General features: G+C 34.7%; 1 protein-coding gene across 1 annotated transcript in view; it reads left to right on the top strand.

Moving 5' to 3' along the window:
* LOC100370520 (UDP-glucose 4-epimerase-like) overlaps positions 1-14,581 on the top strand; it is a 29,617-nt gene that overhangs the window by 2,100 nt on the left and 12,936 nt on the right. Inside the window, exons 2-6 of the mRNA XM_002737539.4 lie at positions 7,928-8,060; positions 8,533-8,651; positions 9,221-9,334; positions 10,053-10,229; positions 10,625-10,805. Of these exons, the coding sequence (XP_002737585.1) occupies positions 7,934-8,060; positions 8,533-8,651; positions 9,221-9,334; positions 10,053-10,229; positions 10,625-10,805 (718 nt within the window). The 5' untranslated portion in view covers positions 7,928-7,933. The remainder of the gene's footprint in view (positions 1-7,927; positions 8,061-8,532; positions 8,652-9,220; positions 9,335-10,052; positions 10,230-10,624; positions 10,806-14,581) is intronic.

Here is a 14,581-nt window from a genome sequence, read left to right as displayed (position 1 = left end):
ACTAATGTTTCATCTTCTTTTGGACAGAAAGTACAAAGAGCATTTTCCACTCTGGGTGGCTTCATTTTCACTAAGTTTACATTGGTAACCAAGATTTTATGCAATATTTTGAATTGAAAATCTCTTAGCTTATTATCAATAGTACCGGTATATTTAACTGTTGATTTGGAGATCTTGCAAAACCTCTTACTTAAGTTATGAGATTTGTATTTTGGTAAAATGAAATTTACTTTCTATGAACAAAAAAAGTGTATATATTTGTGTTTGTGCCTCAAATCACCAATACATACAATTTTATTTTTCTTTGAATGAAGACCTACCTCACCAAACATTAGTACTTAGTAATAATGTCTCTTTAAATAAAAATAATAAAATGTATATAAAATAAAATAAAAATATTATGTGTATGCATGTATTCTCTTAGTACATCAAAATATTTATTATTCAGTTTAAGTATACTAGTAATTAGTTTAATAACGAGTTATTATATATGTACACTAATGATATGATAATACAATAGCAGGTAAATTTTCTGTGCTTTTTCAACAATGACAAAATATTTGTATTCGTTTCACTAATCTTGTATGTACCATATCTGAGGATATTAATAACATGATGTCACAAAAAGATTTTTTTTTATTGGCATGCTTTATATAATCTATCAACATATGTTACCTGTTGTCTCTCAGTTGCAGTATTATGTTAAACATGTCATTTTTTAAATATTTACTTGAAGTGACAAAACAAATTTCCATGGTTGACTACTGTAAAATCTGTATTAGAAACCAAGGCTTCTATTAAAATGTTACAATGCAACAGAGGGGATGCGGCTTCTATTAGAGCACCTACACATATGAAAAATGATGAATTTTTGGTTCTCAATTATTCAAAAAGAATGTCTGTGACTTCTATTAGGGATGCGGCTTCTAATACAGATTTCATAGTACATAATGTAAAAGAATTGTCAAAAATGTGAATAAAAAACTTGTCATCAAAAATGTATGTGAAAGAAATATTTGAGAAAAATATCTGCTCTTCCTACACTGTCATTATATTTGTTTCAATAATATTGGTATAACATTTTTTCTATATTTATTATCTACATTGCTTGATCCAACTTTTTGAAAATAACTATGTGGGTTTTATTTATGAAAGATGACTGTTGTTTTTTTTTTTATTAATCTCATCATTCATGTTATCGAGTCAAGAGTTCCCAGTTCCCAAAAAACAGAACTAGAAATTCTACTAAATCATTGCTGTGTTCAAATACCATCTCTAACACAGATGGCTATCATACAATATCATAATATTCCCCACTGTTTGCTTTGTGAGCTCACTCAGAATTTGTCTTTTGTCCTCTTTTGAAATGTAAATTGAAATGTAAATCTTTTAAAAAAAGATATACATGTAGTACATATATATCTAAAAATAGTATTGTGTATTTATAGAGAGGGTGTGAATGTGTGAAAATATCCAATTATCACCATTGCACATCTACAGTGAAGACAATAGAGTTATCCATTCATTTTTGTTGTACCTAATTGAACTTTCGATCAATGCCAGTTCTGGATTAGATTCCAGCTGTGATTTTTTGACCTGGTGTCCGGCGCTACAAAAAAAATAAAAAAAAGTTCTAGTATAACACTGTGATATGTTTTGATATCATCAATATCGATATGCTCAAACTATTACTTTGTTAAATTCTGAGATTCCCACCAAATTTGATAATAATTTCTTTCTATCATACCTTTTAATGTCCTTGCTCATTTCAAAGTGGTGGTTTCAAAAAACATTCCTAATTCTTGTTGACTAAAATAGCATATTCCGGTAACTGAAAAAGTATTTATTAAGAGTAATAAAATGAAAATGTAAACTCCAAAATATTTAAATGAGCAGTTAAAGTTATACTCTGATATCATTTCTATAGCTTTATAAGAGTAAAATATTAAATATTGTGGATATGTATGAATTTCAATAAATATTTAGGATTAGCTGAGATTGGTCATTTGCTGTGATTATCCTTGTGAATTCAAGCATATGAGAACGCTATGCAAAAATATTAGTAATTGAAATTAAAACTATCGGTACAATAATACGAGAAGCCTAAATATGTCATTGAAAATTAAATGTTTAGTACACATTTGCTGCAATTCAAACAATCCCCAATAATAGACTTTAAGAATAAGAATGATCTTAGAGTAGTATGTTAACCTTTTCATCACAAGTTCTTTCTTTTCACCACAAGTTCTTTCTTTTCATCACAAGTTCTTTCTTTTCATCACAAGTTCACAAAATAGTTTATAGCCTGCACTTTCCTTCAGAAGTTTGGGACAAATTTTTTGAGTAAAAACTAAAAATTGACTCAGATTTTGTCTGTTGGCTCCAAAATTGGGGTTCATTTCCAGAAATTGTCCAGAAAAATTTAGTCGAGAAAGTCGAGTAGTGAAAAGGTTAACTTTGAAGGAATGCAGGTATAAGCTTAGGGTCACAATAAAGATGGCATAGTGCACATTATTTTGTCTATAACCATTTCTTCAGAAGTCTAAATATGGTAAAGGTTTTCATCAAAATACAATGTATTGTTAAATTTTGAGAGCAAATCGTGTATTTTGTCTTCATTAGTATCAAGGACTTTTAAAATGAGGGAATGAAAATGATATGTCATGAAGATTTCTACATTTTTAAAAATACTTCATACAAATGGGTCAAGTGGTTAGTGTCCATCTTTGTCTCAGGCTGTTTTTTAGGTTGTTCTTCATTATTTACTTTACTTTGCCGTTTTGATTCTGATGACGACCACTCTTAATACTGCAATCTGTGAAGTCAGATATTAAATTTCTGAATGTCCATTGTCTGAAATAGTTTTCTTGCGGCACTCATAAAACTCGCATGGAATCTGTTTTCTTATAACTCCCAGTATGGTTGTCAACAACAGCAAATTTACTGTTCTTTATTATTTGACTCGTTATATCAAGTACTTGCTGCATGTATAAATCCTGGTAACGTTATTGTAATGATAATCATTAAGTGAGCATGCACTGTTTATCTGTACATACTACAGCTGTGATACTTATGTTTTGAGTGGCTGCATGGGTCAGTTTGTAAGCTTTTTTTGTCTCAGAATTTGTTAAAGAAAAATTCAATGTTAAATGAAAATCATGAATTTAATGACAGAATAAAAATTCAGAATACAAAGCCACTTGTGCATGTCAATCATAGAAAACATATTGACTAGAAATGTTTAGTTTAGTGCATGATCTTGTCATGTGTCCATGGATCTAAAAATCTTGTCAAAAAATTGTTCATATTTTTTTTTAGAATTATAAATTAATGTGTGCTTTATTCTTAAATATTGAGATTACAGACTGGAGTACAGCACCAGATGTTGTACACAGTGAAATACATTCTATTGTTTTGTAAAATCCGTTTTTTACATCAAACACTGCATTAAACAAACTGTAAAAACTAACTTTTTCTTCCTGCTACATACATCCAGACTGAAAAATATAATCTGTGAATTCTTGTATTTTGTTTTACGAATGCATCTCCACCTTCAGCGTATATATTTTGACAGATTATTTATTTTTTAGCTTTGTTTTGAATTCCTGTTCGTTTAAAGCGACTCTGTTGTCAGAACACCAAGCATGTGCACCATTCTTCTATCCTGTTTTCTGATTGGTCTGTGTTAATATCATGTGCACTACGTACGATTCATTTCTCACCGTCATACAATCATACTAGTACTTAATTGTCAAAATAATCCATCAACTATGATCAAGGATGTCATAAAATATGACAATTGTGAGAATTTACAAGCTTGCCCGCAACTGTTTTTTCTTAACAGTGCTCAACTCTGACGACAGCATCGCTTCAATGCCATGTTTTCTGTCTAGGTTTTTATGTTAATAAGTGGCATGATTGTAACCAATGAAAAAAAAAAAATATTTGATAAGAATTAATTATAATACAATTTTTAACTCATCTGAAAGCCTTCCTAGAAAGCTAATATGTATGATATAAATTCATGTCAGCAGACGACATGTTAATAGCCATGTTGACATTAACATTTATTGCGATTGAAATATACATAGCGGTCAACATACATCAATTTTATAAATACTTTTCGGTTTACCTAAATCGGTTTAGGCACCGCTGGTTGACTGTTGATGCATGAAATAGATTTTAATCAAATCAAAAGCCGGTAACTGTATAATTGAAAATATAAATAATATCTACATAAATTTAAGCAATATTTTGATATGTACTTTGTTTGACATACACATTTTGCTTGGTCACAAGATGTTACAGATCATACAAATGTGTACTACCATAATTTGTAACTCAGCTGACACATGCTGTTACTTACAAATGTGTCTATGCATTTTAATATTATATTGCTCGGCTTGATTCTACTGTAGAGAAATGAAAGTTGATTTATAATTTAGTCTTGTACATACAAATCAAGTTTAGGTGTATATATATTGCAGCAGGTAACTTATTCTAAAGTCCAGTCAACTTTTTTTCTTGCATTAGTTATTTATTTTTCTACAGGTATTTGTGTTTTATGTTTTGTTGGCTCCTTAGCAACCATAATTCTAGCCATATAGAACTACAGTAAACTGATTTTTTCTTGTAATTTTTTGTCAAAAATCTGACTCCTATTCACTTTCCCTTGTTTTTGTATTACAGTGTAGCTATACATTCTATATGGACATTGCTTTTATCACATTTAAAACGATAATTGCTTCCAAAACTTACTGTTGTTTTACCCACTACCTGTGTAGCATTTTCATCCCAGTATCACAATATGTTTATTTATTTTATTTATTTAATACAACCACAACAGCCATATAAGGCCGATTACAGTGGTGTGTTAGTAGACACATTTGTTAAATACAATACAAACAGTAAACAAAATTACAATTAGAAAATAATAGACTTAAGCTTCTGTTTTAAAATAGACAATCCCAGATTAATAATTATGCAGTTTATGTTGTTATTAAAAAAACCTAGGGAAACGACTTAAAAACTCATTCTTAGTGACTTCAATGCGTCCAATTGGTACAATAAAAAGAGACGTGCAATATGTAAACTGAAAAAAGAAGATAATTTACAACTGTACAGTCCTATGACACACTGACACATAAAAAACATATCAAAATAATCTATGCATCTCGCTAACGTGGCTACATGTTTTGTTTAACGAATAAATTATCAGTAACTCATGGATATTTTGTACTTCAATCTGAGCAATTTTTTTTATTAATTTTCAACAAAACTAAGATTTTGAAATTACCCCTTATCACGATATCAATATTTTTGTTAAAAAACTGTGTTATTAGAATATTTTAGTGAATATCATAATTTGTTTTGGCTCAAACTGACTTTTAAAGTGTTCTAAAGCTTATTTATAGTCGCCTTCTCTGTTACTGTACAAGCAAGCATTAGGCTATTCCAATTGATATTGTTATTCCCTTTTGATAATTCTTATATTAGATATATGTATGACTTCAGTATGATGTCTCTGACTTACAGTATGTGGTTGTACATGTATTTCCATTCAGTCATTCTCCGTACGGTGACAATTTCTCACTTAGTAGCGCATACGCTTTAAATAACAGGCATGTATATGATTCAAAAATATTTTCGTATATATTGATAATATGAATATTTAAATATAGTCATATTTTAATGGTTAAGCATTCAATACATGCAAATGTCGTTTTTGGTTTTAACATTTATTTCTATTTCTAATAAGGCAAGTTATACATCCTTGTTCAAATGATTTATTTGTTGCAACTTTTTAAATCAGGGGCTAACCACTGTAGATTGCTTTATTTTCACTATTTTCACTGAAGGAATGATTCAGTTAAAATAAAACCCAGCGAATATACATTTTTCCTTATATTTTACATTCAACTAATCAAAAAGTCTTTTAATAGCGAAAATTAATTCCAGCTAAAATAAAGTATTTCACAGTGTTTAAAAAAAATGCATATTGTTATAAATCAAATGTTGCATTACATTAAACATAAATTAGACCAAGTATTTATGAAAACATTACAAAAAAAGGGAGTCTCAGTGGCAAATATAAGTCACAAAATGTTTTTTTTTGGATGCACACCACTATACCATGTATTTGTATGGGTTATGTTACGAGCTGCTGTGGAACACCGATAAAGAAGTCGGTGAAAACAGCTGAAGTCGAGGAAACTGCAAAAACTCAACTTTGAGGCAATCCTGAACAACCAAATTATATGTTACACATGTAAAGATAGTCTTGTTACACTGTTCAGGGGAGTCTCAACAACCATCTTAAAGTATCATTTTCTGACGGTTGTTGTTACTGGTGATAGTTGCTAGTCGTTGAAAATGGCTAGATGTTCATTTTTGAGAATTGGATCAAATGTTACTAATATTGGGGGAAAAAAAATATTATTTCATGCATTATAATCTTCTTTTAGTTGCTAGTGACCTAATCAATGATGTTTCTTTCGCCATGTCAGTGAAATCTACACTCTCCATCTATGGGATGCAGACCCAAATTTGAATGACGAAATTCTGTAAACAGCATGCTTCTATAACTTTTTAAGATTCAAAAATTAATCGAAAACAAGAACAACAATAGTCATTGTGTCTTCCTGTCTTGAAGCGACCAGTGATTGCAATAATATTACTAAACTTGCAAATTGAAAACTGGTTATGCTAAAATTGCATATCGTTTTTCAACATGTTTTACAGTATTATTTCATGCAATTTAATTTAAGTTGCTAGTGACCTAATCAATGATGTTTCTTTCGCCATGTCAGTGAAATCTACACTCTCCATCTATGGGATGCAGACCGAAATTTGAATGACGAAATTCTGTAAACAGCATGCTTCTATAACTTTTTAAGATTCAAAAATTAATCGAAAACAAGAACAACAATAGTCATTGTGTCTTCCTGTCTTGAAGCGACCAGTGATTGCAATAATATTACTAAACTTGCAAATTGAAAACTGGTTATGCTAAAATTGCATATCGTTTTTCAACATGTTTTACAGTATTATTTCATGCAATTTAATTTAAGTTGCTAGTGACCTAATCAATGATGTTTCTTTCGCCATGTCAGTGAAATCTACACTCTCCATCTATGGGATGCAGACCGAAATTTGAATGACGAAATTCTGTAAACAGCATGCTTCTATAAGTGTTTAAGATTCAAAAATTAATCGAAAACAAGAACAACAATAGTCATTGTGTCTTCCTGTCTTGAAGCGACCAAAGGCCAAAAAAAAACAACAACTTATGTTGCCCTCAAGTCGTAAATTTGAAAAATTGGGTCGGTTGGTTGGATTTTTTTTTTTAAACTCATGAAAACTAAGGGTATCGTAAATAGCTGAGGTATATGGGAAAAAAACGCGACCCGATATTTCATATTTTTCGGTCGGTTGCAAAACAATTTTTTTTTTGGCCTAATATATTACATCACTGTGTCGTGTACATGTTATATTCCATATATGTTACACTGGAGACAGCTGTGATGTACAATACAGCTGACTGATTTTTAACCAATCCTCTATACAGAGCGCCCTCTAAGCCGATATGAGGTGCCATGGCGCATAAAGATTTGCTGTGACGTAACTGGTTATGCTAATTCACTGACGTGTCATTGATGCAACAGTGAATCGCACATTGATTTCATGATCTTGAAAAACATCTTATTAAAGTTATGAAATTTGTAATTTGGTAAAAGCATTTTTGTTGGTGTCTGTAGTCACTTACATGTACACATGTACACGTATACAGTAGTATCTCAACTTGACTTTGGGGGGAGTTCCAACATCTTATTGGAGGACATACTGCCCTCTATACATGTAGTTTGTTTTGTCTGCAGAGAAGACCACATTACTGTAATAAACTGACTTTATTTTTGCTTATTTTTAGGTTAGAATGTCTGATAATAAATGCATATTGGTGACTGGTGGAGCTGGTTACATAGGGAGTCATACCGTAGTGGAGCTGGTCAACGCTGGATACGATCCTGTTGTTATAGACAACTGTGCAAATGCTGTTAGAGGTATGTTGATGAAGTAAATAATGTTCATTATTTATGTACAATTTAATTTAAACTATATAAAAACTGGTCTCGCAAGGTCAGCAATGGTCATAAATAAATAATTCATACCTTGGTTTCTAGATTGAAATATCATTTGTATTTGAATTGGCATGGTGATATTTCAACTATGGATAACTATTAAAATTTTAAAATTCGCCTTGAACACATCCAGGGAAGACTCTAGTGTTATATTGCCTATGCTGAAAACAACTGAAGAGTCTCAGACTAATATTAATGGAAAATTCTTCACATTGAATATTGATTCTATTTTCAAGTTCATCTTCATCTTCAAATAGAGAATCTGACACCCTAAGATGGTGTAAACTCAGTCACAATTTTATTGGGAGTTTTTTTTTTATCAATTCCGCATTTGACAGAAGTATATGACTGAAGTTTCTGTTTTCATTATGTATTGTTATCACATTTATTGTAGCTAGTGAGAATGGAAGACCTGGAAGTATTAAAAGAATAGAAAAGATTGTTGATAAAAAGATTATATATTATGATATTGACCTTTTAAATAAAGCTGCATTAGATGATCTTTTTGCCAAGGTAGGTTTCATTTTTCAATTCCTCCAAGTGATTATTTTGAATCTTTTACAGATACTGTGTTATTCTATTTTGATGATTTGACCTTTTATAGTCATTAAGATACTATCTTATCATTGTACTTATTGTATCATTTTGGTTTGATTTTAAATACATTGTATCATACTGATGATTTTGATTTGACCTCACATACATTGTGCCCTAATTTAGATTTTGATTTGACCTTAAACACATTGCGCAATACTGATAATTTTAATTCAACTTTACATATATTGTATCATACTGATGATTTTGATTTCACTTGACATACATTGTGTAATACTGATGATTTTGATTCAACCTTACATATATTGTGCTGAAGATTTTGATTTGACCTCACATACGGTATATTGTATCATCCTTTAGATTTTGATTTCACTTGACATACATTGTGTAATACTGATGATTTTGATTCAAACTGACATACATTGTATCATACTTGAGATTTTAATTTCACTTGACATACATTGTACCATACTGATTTTAATCTGACCTTCCACAGATGATCCATGATTTTATCATTTTCTTCACAGCATTCATTTATTGCCGTTATACACTTTGCTGGTCTGAAAGCTGTGGGAGAGTCTATTGAAATACCAATAGAATACTATAAAGTGAATATATGTGGCACTCTCAATCTTATAGAGGTAAGTAAACCATAAACAGGAGACGATATAAAAGTGATAACAGTTTTTAATTCACTGATAAACAACTATTAATATATCTATTTATAAGTATTCTACAGTACTATATTGATGTCAAATAACAGCAGGAATGAGAGATCAAATTAAAATTGAGTTTATCTGATTCAAAATTCTTCCATTGAAATGACTTTGTGATTTAGGACAGTACTTTCCCTCTTTCCTCCTTGTTTACCACCTCTCCCACCCTCTCCCTTTCACTTTGAAGTGAAAGTTGGTTGAAATACATACATGTATTGAGGTTCATTGTTCAGAAACCAATTTAGTTGGCCCACATTTTCCCCCCAGACTTCCAAATAGTCAGTCACAGGGAATAAATTCTGTTAATCCAGTGTATGCTGTCATTCTTTCCGCCAAAATGATTTTATTTATTTTTCTCTCAATGGACATAATTTCCAGTTTGTTACACGTCTTGAAAAATTGTAAACAAATTATAGGGTACAAAATTCGAAAAAATTTACTTTGGCACTCAAGGGGTTGACTTTTTCACCTCCAGACTTTCTCGCCCAAATTTTTCTGCACTTTTTTTTTATGTTCTTCAATATTTCTGGAAATAGAACTAGTGGTGAATAGGTTAAAGTTGAGTGTCGAAAGTGTGTGAGCCATATTTGTCTTGTTACTGATACTTATGCATTCATACCTTTTCAATCATTTTGTTTACTAGTGTATGAAGAAATACCAAGTCAGCAATCTTGTGTTTTCAAGTTCAGCAACAGTTTATGGTACCCCACAATACTTGCCGATAGACGAGAATCACACGGTAGGAAGCTGTACGAACCCATATGGAAAGTCAAAGTACTTCATTGAAGAAATACTAAGAGATGTCGGCAAAGCTGAGAAGGTAAAGCTGCATGTCAATATTAATTTAATACATTGCCAATTGTGTTGTCATGTATTTAGATTTTAAAATAAAATACCCGTCATCAGATATACTGTAAACCGTTTTATGTCGCTATCAAATTTTGCGATATGAAATCAGTGGGGATCAGTTTGATATCCAAAATAAATCAATCAACTACTTAGATTGATATATTAATTGTAACATTCAACCAATCAGGTAATGTGCAAAATAAAGCATTCAACCAATCAGCTTGATATGCAAATTGTAACATTAAACAAATCAGCTGATGTGCAAATTAAAATATTTAAACCAATCAGGTTGATATGTAAATTCCTTCATGTAGATTGAGGTGTATATATTTTTTTTTAAAGTGATTTTTGTTTTATGTCTTCCAGGATTGGAATATAATCCTTTTAAGATATTTTAATCCTGTTGGATCCCATAAATCTGGTTTAATAGGTGAAGACCCTCAAGGCACACCCAATAATCTTATGCCTTATGTAGCTCAGGTGGCAATTGGTAGAAGATCACAATTAAGCATATTTGGTGGTGACTATGATACTCCAGATGGCACAGGTAAAGTCTACTCTAACGTTAACCAAATCAGGTGGTAGCAATGTACATGTACCTCTGATATTTGGCAGTGGCCCTATGCACGTTACCACCAATATTTGGCAGTGGCCCTATGCACGTTACCACCAATATTTGGCAGTGGCCCTATGCACGTTACCACCAATATTTGGCAGTGGCCCTATACACATTACCACCAATATTTGGCAGTGGCCCTATGCATGTTACCACCAATATTTGGCAGTGGCCCTATGCACATTACCACCAATATTTGGCAGTGGCCCTATGCACGTTACCACCAATATTTGGCAGTGGCCCTATGCACATTACCACCAATATTTGGCAGTGGCCCTATGCACGTTACCACCATTATTTGGCAGTGGCCCTATGCACGTTACCACCAATATTTGGCAGTGGCCCTATACACATTACCACCAATATTTGGCAGTGGCTCTATGCATGTTACCACCAATATTTGGCAGTGGCCCTATGCACATTACCACCAATATTTGGCAGTGGCCCTATGCACGTTACCACCAATATTTGGCAGTGGCCCTATGCACGTTACCACCAATATTTGGCAGTGGCCCTATACACATTACCACCAATATTTGGCAGTGGCCCTATGCATGTTACCACCAATATTTGGCAGTGGCCCTATGCACATTACCACCAATATTTCGCAGTGACCCTATGCACGTTACCACCAATATTTGGCAGTGGCCCTATGCACATTACCACCAATATTTGGCAGTGGCCCTATGCACATTACCACCAATATTTGGCAGTGGCCCTATGCACATTACCACCAATATTTGGCGGTGACCCTATGCACATTACCACCAATATTTGGCAGTGGCCCTATGCACATTACCACCAATATTTGGCAGTGACCCTATGCACATTACCACCAATATTTGGCAGTGGCCCTATGCACATTACCACCAATATTTGGCAGTGGCCCTATGCATGTTACCACCAATATTTGGCAGTGGCCCTATGCACGTTACCACCAATATTTGGCAGTGGCCCTATACACATTACCACCAATATTTGGCAGTGGCCCTATGCATGTTACCACCAATATTTGGCAGTGGCCCTATGCACATTACCACCAATATTTGGCAGTGGCCCTATGCACGTTACCACCAATATTTGGCAGTGGCCCTATGCACATTACCACCAATATTTGGCAGTGGCCCTATGCACGTTACCACCAATATTTGGCAGTGGCCCTATGCACGTTACCACCAATATTTGGCAGTGGCCCTATACACATTACCACCAATATTTGGCAGTGGCCCTATGCATGTTACCACCAATATTTGGCAGTGGCCCTATGCACATTACCACCAATATTTCGCAGTGGCCCTATGCACGTTACCACCAATATTTGGCAGTGGCCCTATGCACATTACCACCAATATTTCGCAGTGGCTCTATGCACATTACCACCAATATTTGGCAGTGGCCCTATGCACATTACCACCAATATTTGGCAGTGGCCCTATGCACATTACCACCAATATTTGGCGGTGACCCTATGCACATTACCACCAATATTTGGCAGTGGCCCTATGCACATTACCACCAATATTTGGCAGTGACCCTATGCACATTACCACCAATATTTGGCAGTGGCCCTATGCACATTACCACCAATATTTGGCAGTGGCCCTATGCACATTACCACCAATATTTGGCAGTGGCCCTATGCACATTACCACCAATATTTGGTGGTGACCCTATGCACATTACCACCAATATTTGGCAGTGGCCCTATGCACATTACCACCAATATTTGGCGGTGACCCTATGTACATTACCACCAATATTTGGCAGTGGCCCTATGCACATTACCACCAATATTTGGCGGTGACCCTATGCACATTACCACCAATATTTGGCAGTGGCCCTATGCACATTACCACCAATATTTGGCAGTGACCCTATGCACATTACCACCAATATTTGGCAGTGGCCCTATGCACATTACCACCAATATTTGGCAGTGGCCCTATGCACATTACCAACAATATTTGGCAGTGGCCCTATGCACGTTACCACCAATATTTGGCAGTGGCTCTATGCACGTTACAACCAATATTTGACAGTGGCCCTATGCATGTTACCACCAATATTTGACAGTGGCCCTATGCACGTTACCACCAATATTTGGCAGTGGCCCTATGCACGTTACCACCAATATTTGGCAGTGCCTTATACACATTACCACCAATATTTGGCAGTGGCCCTATGCACGTTACCACCAATATTTGACAGTGGCCCTATGCACGTTACCACCAATATTTCGCAGTGGCCCTATACACGTTACCACCAATATTTGGCAGTGGCCCTATACACGTTACCACCAATATTTGGCAGTGACCCTATACACGTTACCACCAATATATGACAGTGGCCCTATACACGTTACCACCAATATTTGGCAGTGCCTTATACACATTACCACCAATATTTGGCAGTGGCCCTATGCACGTTACCACCAATATTTGACAGTGGCCCTATGCACGTTACCACCAATATTTCGCAGTGGCCCTATACACGTTACCACCAATATTTGGCAGTCGCCCTATGCACGTTACCACCAATATTTGGCAGTCGCCCTATGCACATTACCACCAATATTTGGCGCTGGCCCTATACACATTACCACCAATATTTGGCAGTGGCCCTATGCACGTTACCACCAATATTTGACAGTGGCCCTATGCACGTTACCACCAATATTTCGCAGTGGCCCTATACACGTTACCACCAATATTTGGCAGTCGCCCTATGCACATTACCACCAATATTTGGCAGTGGCCCTATGCACGTTACCACCAATATTTGGCAGTGCCTTATACACATTACCACCAATATTTGGCAGTGGCCCTATGCACATTACCACCAATATTTGGCAGTGACCCTATGCACATTACCACCAATATTTGGCAGTGGCCCTATGCACATTACCACCAATATTTGGCAGTGGCCCTATGCACATTACCAACAATATTTGGCAGTGGCCCTATGCACGTTACCACCAATATTTGGCAGTGGCTCTATGCACGTTACAACCAATATTTGACAGTGGCCCTATGCATGTTACCACCAATATTTGACAGTGGCCCTATGCACGTTACCACCAATATTTGGCAGTGGCCCTATGCACGTTACCACCAATATTTGGCAGTGCCTTATACACATTACCACCAATATTTGGCAGTGGCCCTATGCACGTTACCACCAATATTTGACAGTGGCCCTATGCACGTTACCACCAATATTTCGCAGTGGCCCTATACACGTTACCACCAATATTTGGCAGTCGCCCTATGCACGTTACCACCAATATTTGGCAGTCGCCCTATGCACATTACCACCAATATTTGGCGCTGGCCCTATACACGTTACCACCAATATTTGGCAGTGACCCTATACACGTTACCACCAATTTTTAAAACTAGCGCCGAAGGCGCATATTAGTTTTTATGTTTATATAAGAGATTGCATACTTACCTTTGGTTAATGAAATTTTAATTTCATAAACAAATGGGATAATTGCCAATTATCATATAATACTGGTTAAATAAAATCGAAATAACAGTGGATAGCTCCCGTAGGGGGCGTCCTTCCCCTGTCATCTGATTTGCATACTTCCAGATCTTTTTGACCACGATATTGATTCGTAGCTATTTATCTGGGGTGGTTTTGGGTGGGAAGGTAAGTATGCAATCTCTTATATAAACATAAAAACTAATATGCGCCTTCGGCGC

This window comes from Saccoglossus kowalevskii, chromosome 18 (assembly GCF_978046115.1).
Source record: "Saccoglossus kowalevskii chromosome 18, keSacKowa6.1, whole genome shotgun sequence".
Classification (NCBI taxonomy): domain Eukaryota; kingdom Metazoa; phylum Hemichordata; class Enteropneusta; family Harrimaniidae; genus Saccoglossus; species Saccoglossus kowalevskii.
The sequence above is the reverse complement of the archived record's forward strand: the minus strand, read 5'-3'. Positions and strand labels throughout refer to the sequence as shown.